Source organism: Poecilia reticulata, linkage group LG4 (assembly GCF_000633615.1).
Source record: "Poecilia reticulata strain Guanapo linkage group LG4, Guppy_female_1.0+MT, whole genome shotgun sequence".
In the NCBI taxonomy this organism is placed as follows: Eukaryota; Metazoa; Chordata; class Actinopteri; order Cyprinodontiformes; family Poeciliidae; genus Poecilia; species Poecilia reticulata.
Window position 1 is genome coordinate 28,612,783 of NC_024334.1, and position 24,608 is coordinate 28,637,390.

The 24,608-nt window shown below is 40.6% G+C and overlaps 1 protein-coding gene across 1 annotated transcript in view; it reads right to left on the reverse strand.

Annotated features, from left to right (window-relative positions):
• cers1 (ceramide synthase 1) overlaps nucleotides 1-23,919 on the reverse strand; it is a 32,958-nt gene extending 9,039 nt beyond the window's left edge. The window contains exons 1-2 of the mRNA XM_008407943.2: nucleotides 22,609-23,919; nucleotides 318-474 (exon numbers count right to left, since the gene is read on the reverse strand). Of these exons, the coding sequence (XP_008406165.1) occupies nucleotides 318-474; nucleotides 22,609-22,845 (394 nt within the window). The 5' untranslated portion in view covers nucleotides 22,846-23,919. The remainder of the gene's footprint in view (nucleotides 1-317; nucleotides 475-22,608) is intronic.
• Nucleotides 23,920-24,608: the final 689 nt, after the last annotated feature.

The window sequence follows — 24,608 nt, forward strand, 5'->3', positions numbered from 1 at the left end:
TAACATTTTTAGTACAGAGCAATAACAAATATTGGCCAAATTATCGCCATTATTGAACTGCTGTCAGAGACCACACAAAATTATTTCAAGAGCCACAAATGGCCCCCAGACCGTACTTTGGACACCACTGACCTCAGCTCTTTCTCTGCCCTGAAAATCTAGGAAGGAAACTTCTCCTTAGGTCAGCATTAATCCGTTTATCTGGTTGACTTTTACTGACTGGATCACCTTCACTGACTTTAATTTAAAGGAAAAAAAACCCACACAGACTAAATGGACTGCAACCAACATAATGTCTCCACGGTTGTCAGTCTTACTGTAGAAGACGGAGGGCGGGTCGTTGAAGAAGGAGTAGGAGAAGAAGAGCAGGTAGGTGCTGTAGGACCAAGACATGGTGTAGAAGACCAGCTTCCACGCACTCTCTGGCATCTTGGCAGCATCTTTGGGCATCAGCCTGCACCACTGTGCAAGAGGCTGCAGGAGAGAAATAAGAAATAATAATAATAATCAGAAATAAGTCACAATAATTCTACAGGCAGTCAGAAGAAAATGGAGAAAGTCTTATCACAATGTTTCCTTACAAACTGCACACTGTGGAGTCTCTTTTCTGCTCTGTAAAAAGGTTTCATCACACTCCTTTTCTCATAAGGTAGAAAAAAATGTGTAAAAAAAAAAAGAAAAGAAACAGCCAGATGAAAGTTCAAAACTAGGCCATAAATATCTCAATCTCGTCGTACTTTTAGAGGTGTTACCATAATTTGACCGATCCTGATTTAAATGAAGATGTTAAAAAAGAAAAGCCATGACTCAGCTCACTGAAATAAATTTCAAACGCACTGCAGGCCTCAGAAAGCTGAATCAGCACCTCAGCAAATAAAACCTATTCATCCACATCTTCATAAATCTATGCTTTACTGCTGCAGCGCTGCATTAGGCTGCATTAGCTTCAGTAAGATCTTCAGTTTTGGCTCCTATCTGTGCTCTGAAATTTTTTTTTTTTTTACTGTCAATTCAGAAAGATCTGAAAGTTGGGATTCCTATTTTAAAAGTCAAAGTTCCTCTTAAACCAACAGCTGTTGCTAAGGTGTTTGGATAAATGAAACGCTGACAGATTCTCTTGGCTAATTATAGTTGCCATGGTGACTAAGTGTGATTGTGGGGTGATGGAGTTTCAACCACAGATGTAAAAATCCTGTAGCTTTACTCACGACATATTTTGGTATCCAAAGCATAAAAAAGTGTCTAAAGGCTTTAGGTTGTTATTCAAAAGAACAGTTTTGTTAAAAAATTATTCCCCGGACACAAGCGGCAGAAATCAGCTTCTTCGGAAGGTGGATGGACCTGTTGCCCTGACAACCTGATCTTGGATAAGCTGCAAACAATGGATGGATGGATGAAATTATTTCACAATTGTGTTTTTATTTAATTGTTTTAACTTCAAGTTCATGAGAGTGTCTAGGAATCAATTATCTGATCAATTATCCACGATTTTCTGTGTCTCGGGGTTTAAACATGACATGATGTAGAGGCTTATTTCTTCTAGTCAGTTTTCAAAATGGGGAAGAGGCGAGAGCATGCCAACCAAACAACACCTGTTGGTTCACCATCACCAGCTCAAACTTGATCAGCTTTTCTGATGCTTTCTTTGATAAGAGAAATTGTACATAGTTTTATGATTAAAAATATGAAGCTAAGATGAGTGATGACTTTAGTCTGTTTTTTATTTAAAATGTATTTACAGACTAAAAGGTGCTGAATATAGAAAGAGAAAAACATTTGCTATTAATAAAGACCAGTAATGCCACAAAAAAATCTTTTTGCTTTCTTTACTTTTTCCACACAAAGCTAAATTTAATCTTTAAACAAAAGTTGTTTGTAATCTAAAATAAAATGTATTTTTTCATAAATATAAATAGTTGCAGTGCAGCAGCTTAGAAATTGAAGTGTTATGTTCCTTTCTGAAGCTCAGCCTGGGGTTTTAAACCAGGAAGTAGTGCCTAGATTTCTCCAAACCACAACTAGACGTGCTATTTAGCAAAGAGAAACACGACCAAGCATCACCCAGCACGGGCAACACTGTGTAAGTAAAATAAATATAGCTAAAAATATCTCAAATGTGAGCAGTTACATTTTCTTACCACATCAAAACTGACTAAATGTAGCAGAACAAATTTTCAATTCAATTCAAAAGTATTTCATTGAACCCTAGAGGAAACTAAATGTTGTTGTAACTCATATTAAGTGTCTTTAGGAGTTATTGTAGATGCTGACTGCTGTGGGCAGGAAGGATCTCCTGTAGCAGTCTGTATCACAGCGAATCTGAAAAAGCTTCCGACTGAAATCCCTCTGTTGTCACACAAGAGTTTTATACAACAGGGGCGCCCATAATTTTTTTGATTTTATGGAGAATCCTTCTTTGCACCGTTATCTCTGGGTCGTTCAGAGCAGTCTCCAGAACAGAACCAGCGCTCTTTATCCGGTTGGTTTTTTTTTCAACCTTTGATGCCACTGCTGCCCCAACACATGATGGCAGAAGAGATTAAACTGTTTTCTGGGTGAACAGCGATGCAATGTCTCACCTTTCTTCGTGTCTCTTATCATTGCCCAATAATTTGAAAATACTTTCAGAAAAGTAAAAAAATAAAATAAATGATTCCAGTATTTAAGCTTTCAAAGTGTTTGACTGCATCATATTTACACATTTGTTACCTTTATAAATGCCTCACGTTTGTTAGTGTCGCATGTGTGTTCATGCGCAAAAAGAGCAGCACAACGTGACAGCCTGGCCACAGAAAGTCTGCTTATAGTTTGCTTTTTTTCTGCGCGCAGCAGAAAGCAGAAGTCAAAGAAATGCTTTTTAGCACCAACACGATCTGATATTATTGTGCAAAGATTCAGCCACAGGTGGGAGGGTCATGCAATTTTCATCCTAAGCCTTCTTCTGTCTTCCTGCCTCATCACTCCTTTTTTTGTGTTATTTTTTTATGTTTTTTTTTACATCTGCAGCTTCTGTGTTGCAACAACCATCGGAGATAAAATGACCCATTTAAAGAAACCAAACTGCGGAAACATTTGGACCCAATTGCACAGTGTAAACGAGACACAAAGGAGGTGAAGCAGATATACAACAGGTATATGAGCATGGCAGGGACTCTGATGGGCTGTTTTTCATTGCTTGATAGCTGTGCCAAGACCGGAAACCAAACCCGTCCCCCTCCCCCCTTGTAAACAAAATTACACACACATACACAGTGCTGTAGAAAGCCAAAGAGTGTAACTGGAGGCAGCAAAGTGAAAGTAGCCTGTGTCAGTGATACAGCCCACTCAGCCTGATGGGACTGGGCTCAGTGACGGCCTGCATGACAAATTCATGAAGAGAGCGTTACTCCTGCTTAGAGTCAGGACGTTATTCAGTTTCTGCTTTTTCTGTTTGCGTGATATGAAACAGAGCAGCCAGTTTCGTCTTCACCTTGCGTCTTAATTCCCTGCCTTCCTTTGTTTATTCTTTATGGCTGTTTTTTCTGCTATTTTCTCCAAGTGATGGAGTCCTTGAGTCACGCCAGACACCCGAGACACAACAGGCAAAGGAAGCTGACTGGGGCCGCACAGATGTGAGATAAAAATGTAACGGCAACAGACTAATTAGCCAGGATACATGTACAGAGTCAGGGGGTCACATGACCATATCCAGGGTAGCTGATTGGCTCGGCTGCATGTGGCGTGTGTTAAGGGTCCGTTAAGTCCCGACCCGAGCAAAGTGCAGCACAGGACACTCCACCGCATTCTTTAAAGTCTCCCACCAGTGCATCTGCATCGGTCCCACCCATCCGTCTCCCCCCCTCCTCATTTCTTCCTCATTCCCGCTGTCCATCCACCACTGCGTCCCTCCCACCCGTCCTCCTCCCCTGCCTGTGACATTTATTTATAGAAGCCAGCTGTCAGCACACAGTGCAGCCCCCTGCAGTCCTTTAGCAAATCACCCCCTGCCCCCCACACAAAGCACTCACAAAAGACGAAATGCACTAGAAGCTGAAGCTGGTTGAAGCCAACACCAGCAGTGACTCTGCACTTCATGCTCTTGCTAAAAGCCGCCAAATCCACACATCACGCAGACTGCGTTGTCTCCTCAGCAGCACAAAATCATTGTTCTTCTCCTGTGTTATCAACAGCAGCTGCCTGCCGACGTTAACGCCGCAAACGAACGACAAAACACATTCGAGTAACCATAACACATTTCGTGAGATTCGTCACATCGTGAGTCACCTTGAAGGTCTCTCAAAGTAATGTCTGATGTTCAGGCTTTGTTGAAAAGTGTAGTTCCTTGCGATGACAGGACATCCATGGAGGTTACTTTATGGCTATTTAAGGTCAGTGAGGCCTTATCTTTATTTAGCTCAGAGAAGTATGTCGAAAATGTGACTTTTTTTAGCCCATACATCCTGTGTAAATGTGGCTTTAACAAGCAGTGAAAGTCAGGCTTGGTTAGCCTGTTTAATCAATGTTTAAGAATAGAAAGAACAGACACCTCTCTGTAAACGTCTTTCATTTCTCTACTGTATTTTTTAGATAGAAGGCAACACTGCTGAGTAAACAAAGTTGCGCTTATGCAATAAAAGGGCTTTTAACCTCATGAATTGTTGATATTCAGGCAGTTTGTGGTCAAGAAACGTAAGCGTGGCTCTGATGACTAAACCTGCAGAGTAGTGAAGTAACTAGGGATGCACAATTAGACCTGTCACAATAACAAATGACAATAAATTGTCCCAGTAGTTACTGCAATAAACGATACTTTTCAGGTAATATAATGGTAATGGCATTGTAATGGAAGAACACATTCACAAAACTTTAAATTCTAATGAGCATTTAACACTGGAACTGGATGATATTTTCCATCCATTTTCTTTCACCCTTGTCCCTCAGTGGGGTCGGAAGGGTTGCTGGTGCCCATCTCCAGCTAATGTTTCGGGCGTTTCGCCAGTCTGTTGCAGGGCAACACAGAGACACACAGGACAAACAACCATGCACACACACTCTCACACCTAGGGACAATTTAGAAGAGGCCAATTAACCTGACAGTCATGTTTTTGGACTGTGGGAGGAAACCGGAGTACCCGGAGAAAACTCACGCATGCACAGGGAGAACATGCAAACTCCATGCAGAAAGACCCCAGGCCGGGAATCGAACCCAGAACCTTCTTGCTGCAAGGCAACAGCTCTACCAACTGCGCCACTGTGCAGCCCCTGGATGATATTTTGAATACTCAAAATAAATAAACAAGTCAACAAAAATAGCATACAAAATTAATTATAAAGTCTCTATAAACAAAACTGGTCATCAAAAACAGGGCCGGTTGAGACCAAAGCACCAGACTAAAGACTTCTGTCATCCACTTTTTGGTAGAAAGAGAGAGAGGGAAAAGACTAATTACCATGCAGTTAATTGATTTAATTCTAGTAGATGGAAACGCACCTAATTAGTTTGAAAGGTTGTAAAGGTCTGCTCAGTTGAATGAAAACATAGCTAATGGTGACTGAGAACCTACACCAATAAAACCATCATGTCACTCGACATTTAACCTTTTAATGGTCAATATCTGGAGGGTGTGTGGAGAAACCATCAAAATGTTGCAATCTCCATACAATTACAGATTAAGTCAGTTCTCAACTCCTAAATTAAAGTTAATATTTGGCATCAGATCTCTGTTCTTGGTCAGCTTTGGTTGCAAAAACTAGAAAAGAAGGTTTCTGTAAGCGAGAAGCAGAAAATGACTGCTGTGGTTAATCAAACCATCAATAACACTGCCAGTATGACTACTTGAATGATAAAAAAAATAATTATAATCTCGGAATATCAGAAATAGGATGACATGACACTTGGGTCCTCGAGAATTAAAGCAGTGTGTGAGTGTTTGTTGAATAAGGAGCACCTTAAAATAACAATCCACCCCCATAATGTTAGAATGGCCTGGTTATAAGAGGCTGCGTCTTCAAAAGCATGTTTTAAAATGTTAAAGAAAATTGTTACCAACATAATAGCAGCACACCACAGACAGACACAGTGAGGAGGAGACACAAAGAGCGGGGTATGTGCAGTCCAAAGGCAAGCAAATGGCACAACAAAGCATCACTGCTGTGATCACAAGGTGTGCTTTGAATAATAGATACATGGAGTGGTTTATGGAAATTAGTGATGTCATTACAGATTGTTTGGTTTGATGCTTTTACAGACAGTGTTTATTTCTTTAACTGATGGTTTGTCTATATTGTTGGTCTTTTAAATGTGCTTATTAAAAAATTGGAGTTAAGAGAAAGCTTCAGTCTGTCTATCCATCTGCCTCTGCACATTACCATAGCTTTAAATGTATTTGTTAGAAACTTTTGTCATGTTTTCAAAAGCAACCCCTCGAGAAAAGCGACCTAGAAATACTTCGGTGCAGCTTTCAACTTTCACAAAGCCTCTGTCGATGTACCATGACGTTGCTGTTCAAGGGTCTATTTACAGACAACTTTATGCATATTAGTTAAGGTGCTAGAAAATTAAAGAAGCAAAAATGTCTCGACCACAGATAAAAATGTGCCAATTTTGTCTGCAACAACTGGGTCAGGTACTGAAAAATGCAGCAAAACCAAGAACTCTCAAAGTTTTTTGATATGCATCAACCAACAAGACTTGAATTACTGTTAGGTGAAAATCTCATAAAAAAATTAGAGGTTTATGCGTTAACTTAGAAATTGACCCAATGTACTATACCTATATCAAACGTGAAGCTTCTGCAGCATTTTCAGCATGAATTTTTGCTTGTTTTGATCCAAGCTTTGGATCAGAACATAAGTTCTGATCCAAACATCAGAACATGAGTTCTGATCCAAAGCTTGGTCTGAAATGTAGATTGATTATTTACCAGTTGGCCAAAAGTTAAGTTTTGTTTCTCTCTATATCAAGCCAACCCTCCAATTTCATTGTCCATAATCCATCAGTTTTCTATGTCAGCCACCCAAGTAGAGGTATAGTGGGTCAAGGACAGTCATCCCCCATCATCTGTCAGTTGACTGATAAGGTCTTGAACTACACTCAGACTGGACCCACAGCCTTTCAACAGATCGCCCTCGCTCCTCTTCCCTCCCTGACAGACAGACTCTGGATCAACTCGTCCCCTCGCCTGAGGCATCGCTGGCTCTCATTTCACTGTCCTTTCTGCTTCCCTGCCAACGAGACTCTGAGCTGGAAATCGGGGAAGGAGAAAAAAAAAAAGGTGGACAACTTATCAAGAAGTCGCAGAAGCTGATTGCATGAGACGATTAATATGATTAATCGTAATGAATCGGAAAATGAGCCGGAAAAGGGTAGAGTGCCTTCTCCGGGTCAGGGGGGTCGTCCTGCCTCAAGTGGAGGAGTTTAAGTATCTGGGGATCTTGTTCACGAATGAGGGAAGAAGGGAGCGGGAGATCGACAGGCGGATTGGGGCAGCGTCTACTGTGAAGCGGGCGCTGTACCGGTCCGTCGTGGTGAAGAGAGAGCTGAGCCAAAAAGGGAAGCTCTCGATTTACCGGTCGATCTACGTTCCCACCCTCATCTATGGTCATGAGCTTTGGGTCATGACCGAAAGAACGAGATCACGGGTACAAGCGGCCGAAATGGGTTTCCTCCGCAGGGTGGCTGGGCTCTCCCTTAGAGATAGGGTGAGAAGCTCGGTCATCCGGGAGGGACTCAGAGTAGAGCCGCTGCTCCTCCACGTCGAGAGGAGCCAGTTGAGGCTCGGGCATCTGGTCAGGATACCTCCTGGACGCCTCCCTGGTGAGGTGTTCCGGGCACGTCCCACTGGGAGGAGGCCTCGGGGAAGACCCAGGACACGCTGGAGGGATTACGTCTCTCGGCTGGCCTGGGAACGCCTTGGGATTCCCCCGGAGGAGCTGGAAGAAGTGGCTGGGGAGAGGGAAGTCTGGGCCTCCCTTCTGAAGCTGCTGCCCCCGCGACCCGACCCCGGATAAGCGGAAGAAAATGGATGGATGGATGGTAATGAATCAATTTAGCAAGCGAACATTTTGAAAAAAAAAATAAAAATCTTATGTTCTACCCAGAACTCCTCAAGTGACAAAGTTTTAGCTTCACCCGGCTCAAATATCCTATCAAGCATCTTTTGCTATCCGATTATTAATCGATAAATACAAAAACAATCAACAGATCAGGCTTACGTGTATTGACGTTAAGACAAGCAGAAAGGGCTAAACTTTTCACATGTTAATGTTAGAAGTATTTTCAGCTTCATATGTATTCTTTCCTATAAATGATTAAGCTTTTGCTAAAATGTTATTGCTAGCTTATTAGATTTGAGGCACAATATATATATATTAAAATGTTTACATAGGAATTTAATAGTTTGTTAATTTGCATCTTTTAATGTATTTCTAATATTGTGTAAGGGAGACTTAAATGGTTTGAAAAAAAAAAATCTGCAGAATGTTCCAATTCGCTATCCGATTAATCGACAGAATAACCAATAGATTAATCAATTACTAAAATAATCATTAGTTGCTGCCCTATGTGAGACATCAGTCTGAGTAAAAACATCATCTTCCTCTCATTCCAGTCGTTTCTTTTCTCCTTATTCACCCTCCTTCTGACCCGACTGCTAGTCTTTTCTAGGAGATCTCCACGTTCACTTCCCAGAAGCAGGCGACGAAAGAGGAAGAGAGGTGACTGGACTCTGCCATGTTGGCCAGTTGCATAAGAAGATAAATTGGGTCAGTGAGTCAGGATGCTGGCTCATGTGTGGATCTGTTAAATCAGGCCTGCTCTCATTCGCTTTCTTTCATTTATTTTGGCTCGTTCTAGCTTCGATCTCTTTCTGGCCGCCTGAAAAAGATCGAACTACCAGTCACTCCGGGTATCTCGGAGTACCTTTAAAGCCAAACCTGTCACAGATGCCCTCTGGTTTTAGGGTAAATAGGATTTGCCAGGGCTAATCCAACAGATGACCAGTTTTAAACTATATATACATGTGTGGGTAAAAATAACCCATTCATCTGTGATTAACAATTATAACAATCCAATCTGAAGTGCCTTCTAGAACGTCTTGACGCTTCAAATCCACTTTTTGTCTTCAAATATTATCAGCCACCCGGTAATCCGCTTTAATACACTTGTTTTTTACTTTACAGTGTGGATTATCGGCCTCTATAAAAAGAGAATGATGTCACTCGCCCTCCTGTCTTGTGCTTAACAAGGTGGAGAGCGGACAGCTGCCACTGGGGATAAAGATTGAGGGTTTTAGCTTTTGCATTTCTGCTTGAAGTTGTTTGTAAAAAATGGAACATTGGACTTTGCTTTTCTTCTGTGCTTTATATTTCTCTCATTGTTTCACCGTGTCAAGTTTACTTTACTTTTTTCTCTATCATACAACCAATCAATTGCAAGGTGCCTTCTTGTTCACATTTCCCACTAAGTCATGTTGTTTTTATATTGTTGGGCTTTCTCGTCTTTTGTCGTGATTCTTCTTTAATTTTTTCAGCTTTTCCGAATGTTATTGTTTTTATGTTTTGTCAGTGGTTTTGTGTGCTGTTCCCAACATTTATCTTCAATCCGTTTCCACCAAGGAGTTGGTGCGGATCAGCTGTCGTCAAGCCATCTATCTGCGCCCGGCTTATTTTTGCTTTAATTAGAAGGAACAGGAAAGGTTTCTAACGAGAAACAGCAACAGTAAAAGCAGCCTGGTTGTGGGAGGGAAGCTGCTTTGTTTTATAGCTGTGGAACAAACCCTCAGATTACACAGCGTGCCACCTTAAGACCATTTCCCCCAGAGGGGTTTTCTCCGCTGCATGTCTCGCCACGTCTTTGCTGACCCACTGAAAACAAAAAACACTTCCAGCTCACGAATGTTGAATCACGCCAGCTTTGACTGACCTCATTTCCCCTTCCTGCCTACATACTTGGTGGATTGCATGCTGGGAAATGAGTCAGCTGTTTATTTGTATGTCTGTAAATAAAACAAGAAATGAGGGATAAGTTCCTTAAGGGGTCTCAGATGAATCAGCCCTCCACGCAGACTGAAAAAGAAATGTGAGTGATACGGAGGACAAACAGCGACTCGATCAATAATTTATCCCACCAAGAGGAAAGTTTGCAGATATGTTCACACAGAAACAGAGAAGACGAATGCTTTGAAGCACACTTGGCATCTTTTCTGCTTTGGTTCTGCCATTTTTAGCTTGAAGAACTAAATTTGACATAAATTACATTGCCAGAAGTATTGAGATGCCCCACCAAAATATGAAATTAAGATGCGTCATTCACCTTCATTTGGAGAGCAGTATAAAAATAAGCATTTAGACCGATTCTACAAACATTTCTGAAGCCATCAATAGCCCTTGGGATCTGAGTAAATTCAAGTGAAATCAGTTCTGAAGTCAGAGCAGCAGACCGCCACATTTTGAGCCTGATTGTGTTCAGTCAAGTGTAAAGTTTGGCAGATGATGTAATTATGATGTGGGATTTTTTTTTAGTAATCCCACATCATAGATGCTACAGACCAACAACCGGTTGAAGAAAAGTGACCAAAATGTCCTTATCAATGTCCACTGTCCATCTCCATTATCAGCATTTGACAACTTTGTACCAAAGGCTTAAAAATAATTTGTGTTAGGTGTGTTATTATTTTAGATAAAAAGATAAGTCTTACATGAAAGACATGTTCTCTACTTTTTCCTGTTCTGAAAAGAAGTAGATCTTTTAGTCACAACGTATTTGCATCATGGAAAAAGGAAGTTGTGGATTACTAATTAAAAGCATGTAAGATCATTGGTCAAGCTGAAATAAGGTACATATAGATAAAAAATAGATTATCTACATACCGTATTTTATAGAAATTGTCAGGAGTTGTCACTTATTGTCCAACAACTGATTTCTCTAAATATTTTTATGTGATAATGTGGGATTTTTAGCCCCAGTGAATAATGTAATTTAAAAAAAAAAAACGTTCAGCGTGAGATTTTCTACTGCAATAACTTATTTTAAGGCTTTTAATTGTGTGAGCCAATAATTAAGGAGGATACTGCTGAAGAACAAATCAGTTACATCTGAGGACAAACAGGATGCAGCAGCATGTGATGATCTTTGACATTCCAATAAGAAGGGAATAGATTGTGGCTGGCAGATGGAAAACTTAGTCCCCCCCCATATAGTTCACACCAGCAGCTGAACATTTGGACTTAATTTGATTAAAAGCCAGTGATTAGATGAGGCACTAAATTAGAACTGGTCTGAGTGAGTGCTGATGATTCACCACTACATGCACATGTGTGCAGGAGCAGCAAATCTGACTGACAGGTGACGCTGTCGGGACTCGAGCTCCAGTACAGGAAACGCTTTTGTCTGTCTCTGCAGAGTGAAAAATGAATATTAACTCCCCGTCAGGTTCCCAGTATAACAACATGAAGTGACTGCATTTCTGAATTTGTTTGAAGTCACTGGTTCAGCAATTTTTTCCTTTTTACATAAGATTTAGACCAGCAGTTTCAGTTCCTGATCCATAACTGTGGTCCTAAGATTCTAATAAGGCCCTCTAATGCTTCACACTTCACACATGACAATTTGTCAAAACAAAACAATACACCTGCTTGGGGGAGTTCCAGTACATCAGCGAATCCCTGAGGAGACATTATCGCCTCGCTTGTTTATCAAATTAACCCCAAGAGCATCAGAGCAACTGCACACAGGCTAAGCAGCAAGAAAATCCACAATATTAAGTCAACGTTGGGGACAAATTATTTGTAAAGTTTATTCGTCTGATGTAATATCACAAATTTGCAATATCCTGTTCAAAGAAACCTCATTTTGCAAGACCTTTAAATAACACTACTGAATTACATCGATAGCATTAGCGTGATGTATGAAAAGCTAATGAAAACAAAATGTCTTGATGTGTAAGCATCAAAAATTAAATGTATTTCATTGATCAATTTCAATAAAACCACATTCTATTTTTCAAACCATCACTAACTTCAGCCGTTGCATATAAAAAAAACAGGCAATAATCAGAAAAGATGAGTCTTTCAGAATGATAAGATTATTCTGCCATCAAATTCATGTGCAGAGGTTTGATAGGCAAGCAATCATGATGAAAATCAAATATGTCAGTCAAAAGAGGCATTTTTTCACGTTTGTTTACATTTTTTTTGTGTGATTTCTCGTGTGTGTGTGTGTGTGACTGTGCGTCTTAAGAGGAAACTTGCTCTTAAACATGGCGAAATGGTGTTCCCTTCAACACCATCAGCCTTTTTAGGAAGCAGGAATGTGAAAGCCTGTCTCGCTCTCGTCTCTAAATAATGGAGATGTGAAGTAATGAGTTCAGTGACAGGTTTTCTCCTACAATTTCCTATGATTTAGGTGATAAAACAAAAACGTCTGCACTCTGTTATATTTTAGAAGAGCTGCTTTCACTTTGTCACCGCTGCTGTCTACAGCTGCACACTCGTGCTTTCTTCTAATAAACTCCCTGTGTTATCATGTGGTGAAATCTGTGAAAAGAAAACTATTTGGAAGCTGTTATACAGTCAGGTTTAGAAAAACTATAATCAATAAAAGCTATTAAAAAAAAAGCATCCTTTCTTTATTAAGCTGACAATAGTTATGATTTCCACAGCAGCACAAACAAACTAAAGCAAATATGTCCCAAAAGGCCTGATTTTTTTCTTATTTAGCAAATTAGAAATGATTTAAATTTGCTCATGTGGCATTTATTTGTCTAATGGTTTCAGTTAACTGTGTTTGTGTCGATGTCAGGTCACAAACCAAAACTGATCGAAGCGATAATGCAGCTGAAGTCAATCAGGCGGATCAAGCTTCTTTTTCAGGACAAGTTTATTTGCAGCTCTGCAGAGAACGCGACATCACCGCCTTCAACCTTAGATTAACCTGAAAACCATGTCGGCACCTTAAAATGCAAGGATTTTATGCAAACTGGATGTGTCATGTTGCATGTGTGCGTCAGGCGGTTCTGAATTTGCACACAGACCTACTTGGCTCACGGTTCAAGCTGACAGCTGGAAGACATATGGCTGTCATTCATAATACAGTAGCCACACTTATGGCAACACGGCGAGAACGAGGACTGACACTAGAGTGGGTGAGCGTAACTGTGAGAGCCAGGTTGATTTAAACTGATGAGAAAAAAAACATCAGGACCAACTAATTATCTCCTGAACCCAGCATACATCACCGGTGTGTGTTGAGGTTTCAAAGTGTGTATTTTATGGTTCAGGAGAGCAGGTGTGTGTACTGTTGTTTACACCACTTGACATTTTTCACATGCTGCCACATTTGAGCCAAAACTTTCCGTTTATTTTGTGGGGGTTTTGTGTGAAAGACTAACACAAAGTAGCGCATAACTGTGAAGTAGAAAGAAATTTATATTATTTTTCAATTTTTATTTTTTAATTCAATCCACGTTCTGGCACTATGGAATAAAAATAAAATCTCAGAAATCTCAGATTTTGTTTTACACCAAATCCTATTTATTATTTTAATCGACTAAAAAACTTACAAATGACATAAGATATCTTTAAAAAATTATCTTTATTTCAATCATTTCTTCTGTGAGTTGACCTGAAATTGAAAGTCGGAAAAGAAAGAAGCTATTAGACGTTTGTTAAAAAAGATTGTAGTTCTTGGTTAGCATCACTTGAAATATGGAAACCAGAGGTGTGCATTAGTGACAAAAAAATTCAGATTTTCCATAAGTTAAATCTTCAAAAACAGAACATTTAATTAATCGATAAACTAGAATTATAGCCCATCCCTACCACTAAATAAAACACATTGGTTTCAAATCTTAAATAATTCATAAAGCCGCCTGTTTAGGTTTTAGTAATGATGTAAGTCCAGTGTCATATGCCCTGGCCTCCTTGTGAGAATTTCTAAGTTAATTTATCTCTGCAGTTGGGTCTTTTACAAACTGAATTATGATTGAAAAAAGCAAACTTACATCTAAATCTTGCAGCAGCATGAATCATTTTCAGCTTAAATGTAGCTGGAAACACTACAGGTTTTGTTTTGAACTTCGTTCTTTTGACCTTAACTTCAAATAAACTTTTCAAAGGTTTTCTAACTAGTTTGAAGACTCTGTAATATCTGCCAGACGAAAGAGTGAAGGAGTTACTCAAAAGGTCTCATTCTCAACCACTTGCACTAAGCTTTGCGGTTACGCAAACCCCAAACCGCACAGAGGATGGGGACAGACAGGGGAGGACAAGACGCATGAGCAAGGAGGGAGGGGAGGTGTGATGAGTTGTATAGGACAGAGATGAAAAGGACAGAGATGAAAGCAGGCTGTCCAGACACTGCACTCTGCATGAGAGGGATTCCATGCAAGTGTTGCAATTTCTTCCACAGAGAAAGAGAAAGCCCATCTGTGATGGGGAAACTCATCTAATTTCTTCCAGGGAATAAAAGGCTTTTTAGATCCTACCCATAACTACAGTGCAAGAACAAAGATCCACACAATTATGGCAAGCAAGCCATAAAACATGATGTGCACAGTTTCTGTAAGGGCCATGGCCCTCCCTTACAGAAAGAGAGTGAACTTCAGCATCCTCTCTGACCACTCAGTTCTCACTTGATGATAAAAAGTGTCCTTGATGGAGGAGATTCATCCACCAAGCAAGGCGCTCACAGTTACAGTGCGTTCTGGCCCAGTCAAAGGCTGTCCGCTGAGGGTGGAGAGAGAGAGAGAAACAAACAGAGGAGCGAGAGGGAACAGCAGAGAAGAAAAGAGACTGGGAGGGAGACCACAGACTCCGAGCTTCATGTCGGATGCCTGCTGACCAGAGGAAAGTCTGACTGTCTGCAAACAGAGCTGATTCATCCCCATGCGTTGCAATGAATAAACATCCCAGCTGCAACTATGATTTAAGGAATGCAGAACTACTCCCTGTTAAATTATTAACCAAGAACATCACATTAAAATCTGTGAACAAAGCGCCAGGCTGCGGTCAATCTGCGGCAGAGGAATAAGGTCATCAGTGATGCCAAATTAACAAAGTTCTCATCAAAGTTCCTACGTGAGTTCGTCCAGACTCAAAATGGCTGCTTTTATGGATGTCATTTTTTCAATTCCCACAGTGAAGCAACAAACAATGTATTATATAAACCTGGGTGACAAGTTAAGAGTTCAACTTCACATCTTACTGAAAAACTATTCATAACAGTCCTTTCAAACCGAGAAAGGAAAAAACGACAGCCATATTTAGAAAGTCTGTTTATTCATTTAAGCCACTTCAGCTCTGCTGAGTTCACATGTGGCTGGGGTCGGTGTTTATCAGCAGGTAGGAGGTGAGTGGGAGCGGAGTGGGCTTTCAATTATGAAACAAAGCTGAAAAAACAACACTCTGAAAACTGGCTTTATAAACTTGAACAAAAAGGTCCGTTTATCAGCAGCCTTCAGTAGGTCATCATCTTTTCAGTGTAGAAAAAAGATAAAAAAGTGGGAAAGGTCATTTACATGTTGTAGTTTTACCCTGAAGGGGTCATTCATCCTTCAAAACTCTTCGATGTGGATGAATTCAAATGATTCTTAAAAAGATGAGTGGGTCAAATTTCCTTCACAGCGATGTAAAACACTCGTTTCCCGGTATCGGGAAATCCTTAATAGTGTGTGTTGTTGTTAAGGGTGAAACAACCAGTTATTAGTCTGCAACATTTACAGACCAATGAGCTATTTTTACCCTCAGTGCAGCTGAAAAACCTCATTCAGAGTTGCAAAGCTTTTTTTGGAAAACTTCTCACTTTTGGTAATTCAACACTAGATTAAATTTGTTGCAATTATTAACAATTCAACATTTTATTTCTACCTTTAGGTTTTAAAATGAATACAGATATAAGATCTCAGCAAATATTCCACTCGGTGTTGATATGAAACAACTAATTTGTAACCTAACAAGAAAAATAGCTTGTTTTAGCAAATGCAAAATCTGAAGGCCATTGTTAACATATCTATATTTAAATGCAGTAGTTGATTTTTCATCATCTTCCACTTGTAATCTGGAGCTGCAGGCTGCAGAACCCTGGCGTAGGGATTTTCACAAAAATCCATGTCAACTCGGACTCTGCTTTTTCGCCTAAATGAATAAAAACTCCTTGTTATCTTTGATGCTTTATATGTGACTAGAAAAGCACAATGAAGGAACTTTGTAAGGAGAAAAATTCTCTTTAGTGCGCTGTGTATTTTTCCTCTTCACATGCATTCACTTCTTCAGTCTGCGGTAATTTCCAGGTGACTGATGTGTGTCAACATAGCATATAGATGGAAGCTCAGCTCACCTGTCGGTGGTTTTGACACTGAGGTTGATCAATATCTAGGATTGCTCCAGATCATTTATTACGGTGACAAGCTACATTAACTTCAGCAGGCCTGTGGAGTGCAGGACAGTTTAGTGAAGCCATAAGTTCTGTGTATAAACTACAAATCGAAAGCCAAGGTGGAAATATATTGCATGTCAGGTGACGGCCTAAGTGCTGCTCGTAATGCATACGATGCAGCGAGGAATTAGATAGCTGGGCCACAGAAGAAGAGAGCTGACAACAAACTAATGTAATAAAAACTCACTATTGCTTGCAATCAGTGTCAAAACTACAAGCGAGCTTTATCTGCGTGGGCACTTTTGGAAAAATGGATATCACTCCCTGCTAACCGCAAACCCCAGAATCAGGTTTCTGCCTGTGGCTCTAATGTGCAACAACTTAATGGAAAGTGATCTGGGATTTGTGGTTGGGAGCGCCAGGGAACCAGGGCATGCTTTCCCAACTAGGGGAACAACAGAGAGCCGGCCCTGTTCGCCGTCCAGCTCGGTGCAGCAGGATAAGCTCTGCGACAAAGCTGAAGCTGCAAAATTACCTCTCTGAGAGGCACTTATGAGAACGGTCACAAACTGCTGCCACTGACAGAGCTTGACTGCAGAGCACACAAAGCACAGGCAGAGTGATGCAGGACGCAAACATTTAGAAAGTGAGCAGACGTCAAAGAGCATATGTCCTTTCAAGCGGCATATGGATGTGTGTGGGTGAATATGCAACTGTGTTAATGATTGGCTGCTGGAGCTGAGTCAGCAAGCGAGGTCCTACAAGTTCACTTCTACTCTTCCTTCCTCTTTCTAACTCCTCTTTATTTGTTAATTTAATCCCCCAGATTATCCCCCTCGTCTTCTCTGAACTCTATTTTCTTCTCTAATTTTCTTTTTTTTTTAATGAACGCTTATACTTCCTGTTGAAGCAACGCGCGGCTTCTTACAAACTGTATCTACACTCTCTAGAACGAGAAAGAGCATGCCGATACGATGAGCATTTTGTGCATCTGAAACCATCCTGCGCCCTCAGGCTGTACACACAGATGCAAATGTTAACCATCGGTCGCATCATGCAAGCAAAACTGAACACATCAAAAGCTGCGTGCGCTTTCTCAAAATTGTGCAGAGTTCAAAAGAAAATGAGGAAGGAGTCGCAGCTGGGAACTCTAAGTGTAACATTTACATGCTTGTTCCTCAGAAGAGCTTTTCAGCTCTAATCTTAAAAGCCACATGTATTTATTTTTCTTTAAACTGCCAGTGTTACAATGCTGCCAGCTGACGAGGAAGAGCATGGTGAGGATGCACGGTTTTCTTACATAACAGTGGCTTGTAAAAGAAGTTAATTTAACCTGGATGTCTGTTGCTGTGTCTCATGCAGCCACGCATCAAAGCAAATGTGAAACACCTTTGTGGGCAACAGAGCGATAACAGCCCCCAACAAGCTGCCCCCCAGCAGACTATGGAAGAACATATGGAAGTTCCTATTTGGATGAATTATCGCACACCATCCATGTTTGGGTCGAAGCTGAGTTATCTTAAAATCATCCATCATAAAAGCCCAATGTTTTAGTTTTAAATGTCTACTTCCATTTCAAACAAGTCAAGATGTTTTGCTCTGACAAAACATCTGTTTTGTCCGACTCCTGACTGAGAGAAAAATCAAGGAAAGTCGGTAACCCGCAGAAAAAAAAAAAACTGAAGCACTTCCTGAGCAGGGGAGAGTAATGATTACAGTACATGATGTGCATCTTAAGTTAGTCAACTCATCAAACCAAACTCAGAGTTTTTATTGCCGCTTGGCGGACAGACTCTGTGGGGCAACAACCTCTAAAATTATGACATTATAGCTGACTTTATGAATACTTTTATCTGATGAATTGGTCTTTATGAATTGGCCCTCTAAAGTTACTCACAACGTGTAAAAAAAACGTTGTTGTTGTAGGATAGACTCACGCTGCTTACAATTACAGCTGTTTAAACACAGTATGAAGAGATAGAGTCAATTGGATCAGGCAAGCTTTTTACTTTGTGCGCAGTCCAGCAGGGACGCACTGACCCTTACTAGGTTTTTCTTGTGGAAATGACAGTCTGATGGGACAACCCCCAGCTTCCCCGCTGTCCGACCGTGACATCTGACGTCCTCCTCCTGAGCGTTGTGCTAATACTAAAACTTTTTATTTATTGGTTTGACTTCAAGCTATTTTCTTGTTGTCATGTCTGACTTATTAAGGTTAATTAAATGTTGTGTTTTTCTGTTTGCCATTTTGTTAAAGTGTAAATAGATTAGATAGAAGCAAGTTTTCTTGCTAACATAAATCTTCCTCAGTTGAATGGCATGCTCTCTTGTCTTTCCCATTTTAACGAGTTGCAATCAAACTGTATTTTTTTTAACTCAGCATAATTGCTTTAAAATGTAAAAAAGATTTTATTAAACTGATTAATTGTCTACAAATCGTCCTTGATGAAGGAGTAATAAGTTTCTGACCCCAACAAACATTTGCTTTACTTAGCAGGTTCCTTTAATTTTCCCATTTTGAAGAATGACTAAGATAAATTTAAATCTGAGTCACATCATAAATTTACTGCAGGAACGAACACTGGAAGTCATCTATTACTAATGAAACGTTTCCACAAACGGTCATCAACTTAGTGTGGCAATAAATGTGGAGTGCTCTGTAATTACAGTTGATATTTTAACAATGTCCCCTATTCTTTAAAATTCAGTTCATACCAGTGCAAAAGGGTTCGGTTTTGACAAAAAGTCTAACAGAATTTTCTGTTAATCAACTAATAAATGTTTGCAGATGAAGTTTTTATGTCTTAAAACATTGAAATAACTCTGCCAACTAATGTCCAAGTTATCAGTCAGCAATTATATGTTCTTATGAGCTCTAACGATGTGCATACATAATTATCAATGGTGTAATTAAGCGTACTCGCTTTTATTCAATTTAAGAAACCATAGCAACGGCACATGTCAATACAGTAAAAACTACACCATCAATCTTTACAAGGCAGCTATTAAACACATGTTTATTTGTCAGTCTGCTTAATGAGAAACAATCTGGTTTTGTTTCAGGCTGGTGGGATGTGTTCGGAAGAAATAAGAACACAAACAATCTACTTCTGTTTCCCTGACAACTCACTTTGGTTTTATAATGTATAACAATAATACTGTAACTGAATTAGCTCTGCATGGCTGACCTACTCTGAAACCACCCGCCTCATCCCTAACATTCCAGTTGGATTTGACATGAACTCAATAACAGGGAGTTTAGGAACTAATTACCAATCAGTCTGATAATATCATAAGGTTGCTGGTAAGACATGATTACATACTGCAAAAGATAAAGCAGGCCTCATTCAGAGTTTTTTCAGTCTGGATTTGCCCTAAGAGATCCTGCCTGATGCTCTCTACCATCTGTATCTCAGAATAAGGTGCCACATCCAGGATTTCTGTGCAGAGAGGAACCTTGCTTAGCATAAACTAACAGCAGAAGGAGGAGGAATGGTCCCGGGGCCTTGGATGGGTGAGTAGCAGAATATAGAAGATCTGGGCAGAGGTCCAGTTCTGTCAGGACAGCCTGAGTGTCTGCTAGACAAAATGGGGTGAGATTGTTGCTTTTAGAGTTGTTGCAGCTCTGTAAGCGCACATCTCCAAGCACGCCATAGTTTTCCACCAGTGCCGTGTGATTTCTCTAAAGACGCTGTTTGATCTTTTTATAGCATGAAAGGGATACTTTGATTGCTGAGGTAGATAATTTTCTGGTGACTGCTAAAAATCAGCAGATTTACCTAAAACAAATGACCACAAAAAGTGCTGTACCAATTCAAAACTAAATATAGGTCTCTGTTTCTGACATTTTAAACTATCTGACCTCAGCATGCTTTCAGGTGACCAAAATGCAAAGAGAGTAAGATAAAAGAGTTCTTATCACTTATCTTCATGATGATGATTACTGTATCCTTTGACATAAAATAATACATTTTTTTAATATTTACTGAGACTAAATATTTACTGAGACTATTACTGACTGGTTGTAAAAGTGCATGACAGAAGAAATAGTAAAAGTGTTGTGATTTGCAATCATATTTATACTTCTTGGAGTTTTTTCAAGATTTTCTTTCAATGTACTTTGAAATTTTATGTAATAGCTCAACACTCTGTGTTTTCATTATTTTAAGAGTAAAACCTAAAAAGTGGAGCTAGTCTAGTGGAGCTGCACTGATTGCAGTTTCCTGGCCGATCGCCGATCTTTAAAAAGCCTGACCTGCCGATTCAGATTTTGGCTGATAGTAATTTTTTTGTCTGAAATGTTGCCAAATATAGCAAGAAAGTCGGTGAGTTGGCAAAAGTGGGATGACTTTTGTTAACTGCAAATGTGCAGACATGACCTGGTGGGCCGGTCTATCAGTCAAACCTCTCTCACTGGAAAGCAGAAGAGGACAAAAGGTGATTTTTAGTCCTTTTGCTGAGGCAGATAAGACTGGGGGACAAGATCGGCCGATCACCAATCTCGTAACATTAAGGAAATACTTTGTTAATCCTAAATAAAATCCTACACAACCAAATGCTTTCAGAACTAACCTAATAAGTAGTGGCAGAAAACCAAACCTCAGGTGGAAGAAACTGTCTGCTGCCATTGAGTGCACAAATAGTAATTTGGACTGCAAATGTGGACTAAGATTAGATTTTTGGGCGAGCATTCGAAATATTGTGGAACCTAACACAGCACGTTTCCCTGAACACAGTGAACTATGGTGGTGGCAGCATTGTGCTGTGGGGACAATCTTGTTGCAGATTCAGGGAAAGAAAGATGGTTAAGATGGATGGAGTTAAATACAGAGCATTCCTTAAATAATCGATTAGAGGCTGCAAAAAATTTGACACTAGAGTGGAGGATCGTCTTCCAGCTGTGATGTTTTGAGGTGTAGATGTAGCACCTGAATACAGACAGTACATAGGCAGGAGCATACTGAAAATTAAAGGTAATGAGAAACGTCAAAGAAGTTCCAAATTGGCAAAACCACAACAGGAGCACAACATCAGGAAGAACAGTGGACATTGCTGCCATTGTTTCGCTGACATCGCAAAGATCTGGCAGGGAATGGAGGAGACGATGTAGATGGTAAGGTAATCAGAGACGCAAGAACCAGGAGAGTACAATCAACAGAATGCGGTGCAGCTGAGAGGTGACAATCTGGGTCAAAACAGGAAAAAATGGAAGACAAGGGATCTGAACAGGACCCGCATAGATCTACTAAATCAAAAACTGTAAACCAACACAAAAGAGTCTCAAAGCAAGAGGGAACTATTAACAAAACACCATAAGCAGTCATTTGCAAAATTAAAACAAACCCAAAATAAACAAAAGCTAGAAAATTATTACAAAACACAAAGACCCATGGTTAAAAACGATTAGCAGAATCAGCACCCTGAACAAACAGTCAAAGCTAAAGTCGAAGTGTTTTAGATCATCAGGACCCACTTTTAGGTGTTCCCCCGCTGTCACACACCTGATGCATACGAATGGATAATTAACATTCTTGATACCATGAACACTTGCTATCAATACATAATGCAGTCAGGTGAATCAGGTGTGAAAAGGACACGTCTAAAATATTATGAATAACTTGAATCAAACAAACTGTTCTTGCCCTCAACTGGGCCAGTCAAGTCCAGACCCAAATTCATCTCAGAAGACTCATTATAGCATCTGTTGCAACATGACAAAATGGGGAAATTAAGTGTGAACGTTATTGCACGGCGCACATAAGGCCTTACAACTTCAATATGATTCACATTTGTGCAGCACAGGAGTAAATATGACCAGCGTTTCCTGCCGTGGGTGGCCCCACAATAACAAGTGTGAGACATTTTTCTCACACATGCATGACCAGAGCATGTGCATCGCAGCTACACGTGGGCACACACTTCCATGCCCAGCTTGAACCGACCATCTTGAATGACTCACAGTACCCAAACCAGAGAGTAAGAGCAGACTGTGAATGCAGCAGCTGTGCTTTTCGAACGTCTGTGTGAGTCAGGTTAATATTTTCTGACATTATGGTTAAGCTCTCTGGGGAGAGGGTAAGCTCCGTCTTTCCGGCTGTGTGTGTGAACATGTGTCCCACCTGTCTGACAAGCACTGCCTCCTCTCGCTCGTGTTTTTCTTGGCATCTTGGAAGCAATATGCCTTAGAGGAAGGAGCGGTGTGTATGCGTGTGTGTGTGTGCGTGTGTGTATTTAGCGTGAGGGAGGTTTTCACCTACCTTAAACAGACTTTCTGTCAGTCTCTTCCTGATTATCGTCCACAAAAAGGCGCAAAATAAAAAGAGGGCGATTTCGGTCCAGGTTATGTACGCGTTATCCAGGAGGGTTCGTTTGGAGAACTCCAGACCGCAGTGGCTACAGTCCCTCCATGCGCCCAGCATGGCGCTGGAGCCTCTGGTGATGAGCTCCCAGTACCCCGGCATGGGCTCGACTTCCACCGGCCCAGCGCTGCCCATCGCTGTGACAACAGAGAAGGTAAAAACCCGGAGAGATGCCTCCAGCAGAGGAGCAGAGGGAGTCCAGACTGACCGCTCACTAGGCTTGTTGGTTCAATAAAGCACACAGAGCAAGCTTATCTAATAAGCTTATCCCCTCTTTAGGCGCCTAATTTTTTGTTTCCCAAATTAAGACATGAGCCCATTCTTTGCTCTTTTATTGGAAAAATCTTCGGGGCCAGATCAAACCAAAGGCGGTGATTAAAATTTAAATAGAAATTATAACCACGCCAAATTACAGGAAGGGTTTCTTGGAGTTAATCTGACCCATCTGCAGCAGCTTGGTGGTTCATCCCGCTCATCATTCCGCTACGCACGCGGCTCATCTGCGGCAGGTTAGCTGCCTAGCTTACAATAAATCAAACGGACAACGCAGTGGAGGAAGCAGCTTCCCCGGTGTTAGCGGGTGAATAAATTAGCCTTTAAACCGAGTGCAGACACGGGGGCACGCAGCCCGGCTAGACTATTGTTGCCGCTACGCTGTCAGAGACGCGCTCTCATCTCGGACCGCTATCCGCCTTATATAACGATCCTGTGCCGCTTCATGAGGGAGCGCGACCGCTCGGAGGCAAGGGCAAGTTATTCCGGTGAAAATAGAAATCAGACTGACGTATAACCCGGTATATGAAGGCATGCGTCGTTTCTTCTCCTTCTCTTTCTGCGGCGCTGCTCAACGTGTCCGACGCTGGGTTTTGACGAGGCGCTCAGCTCCACAGCGGAGATCAACTGGTGCGTTCAAAGAAAGGAGGGCAGTCTGCGTTTATGGCTCAGCTGCGTTTATGACAAAAAAAAAAAAAAAAAACTAGCGTAAGGGCGTGACGTATTACTGGCCCGTTATCTTCTTTATGAACTCTCTACCTAGACCACTGAGGAACCGAAATGATGGCTTAAAGTGACAGTGCAGAGAAACCCGTACAGCGTCACATACGACAGGGGTGTCGAAAGTACGGTCCGGGGGCCATTGGCGGCCCTCTGGAGGACTTTGGGCGGACCCCTGACCTGCAAGGTTGAGGCAGACAGACATTTTTTCACCTTTTAAAGCAACATTTTATTAATAGATAAATAACATAATCTTCAAAAAAATAATATAATACTATCATTTATTTTTTTGTGTTTTCATATTAATCTTTGAGTAACTTGAATCACAGTTATTGATCTGTTATTACTCAAAAGCAAATCTTGCAGCACTAATAAGAAAAATAAATCATGTAGAAACTGTGGGCTTGTCTTATCTTACAAAACCTTTTTATTTTTGCCTCAATGATTTACTGAGCCTTTTCTTCAAAAATGTGACTACTTTGTTGATTTAAATAAAATATGTAATTTTTTGTTTACTGAGCAGATAAGAATGAAAAAAGTGACAAAGTCTCGTTCTAAAAAGCTATAAAATATACATTTTCTCTGACCCCTTGTGGTTTCAACTTCAGGATTTTGGCCATTATGGCAAAAAGTTTGGACACCACTGACAAACAGGTAGAGCGAATATGATCATTTAATTACACAATGATAATTAAATCATATGGATTCATTAGACACAAATTATAAATGAAGCTTTTATTTCTGTTCAGTCACTGCCTTCACTCATGTCTTTATTTTTATTTTGTCTGAATGTTGCCATGTGCCCTAATGTGTCTTTTCCTCTATTTCATTTTGTTAGAAACTGTGGAGTACTCACTTTTAACCCAGAAAATGAATTGGAACAAACTTGGAAACCAGAGACTCTA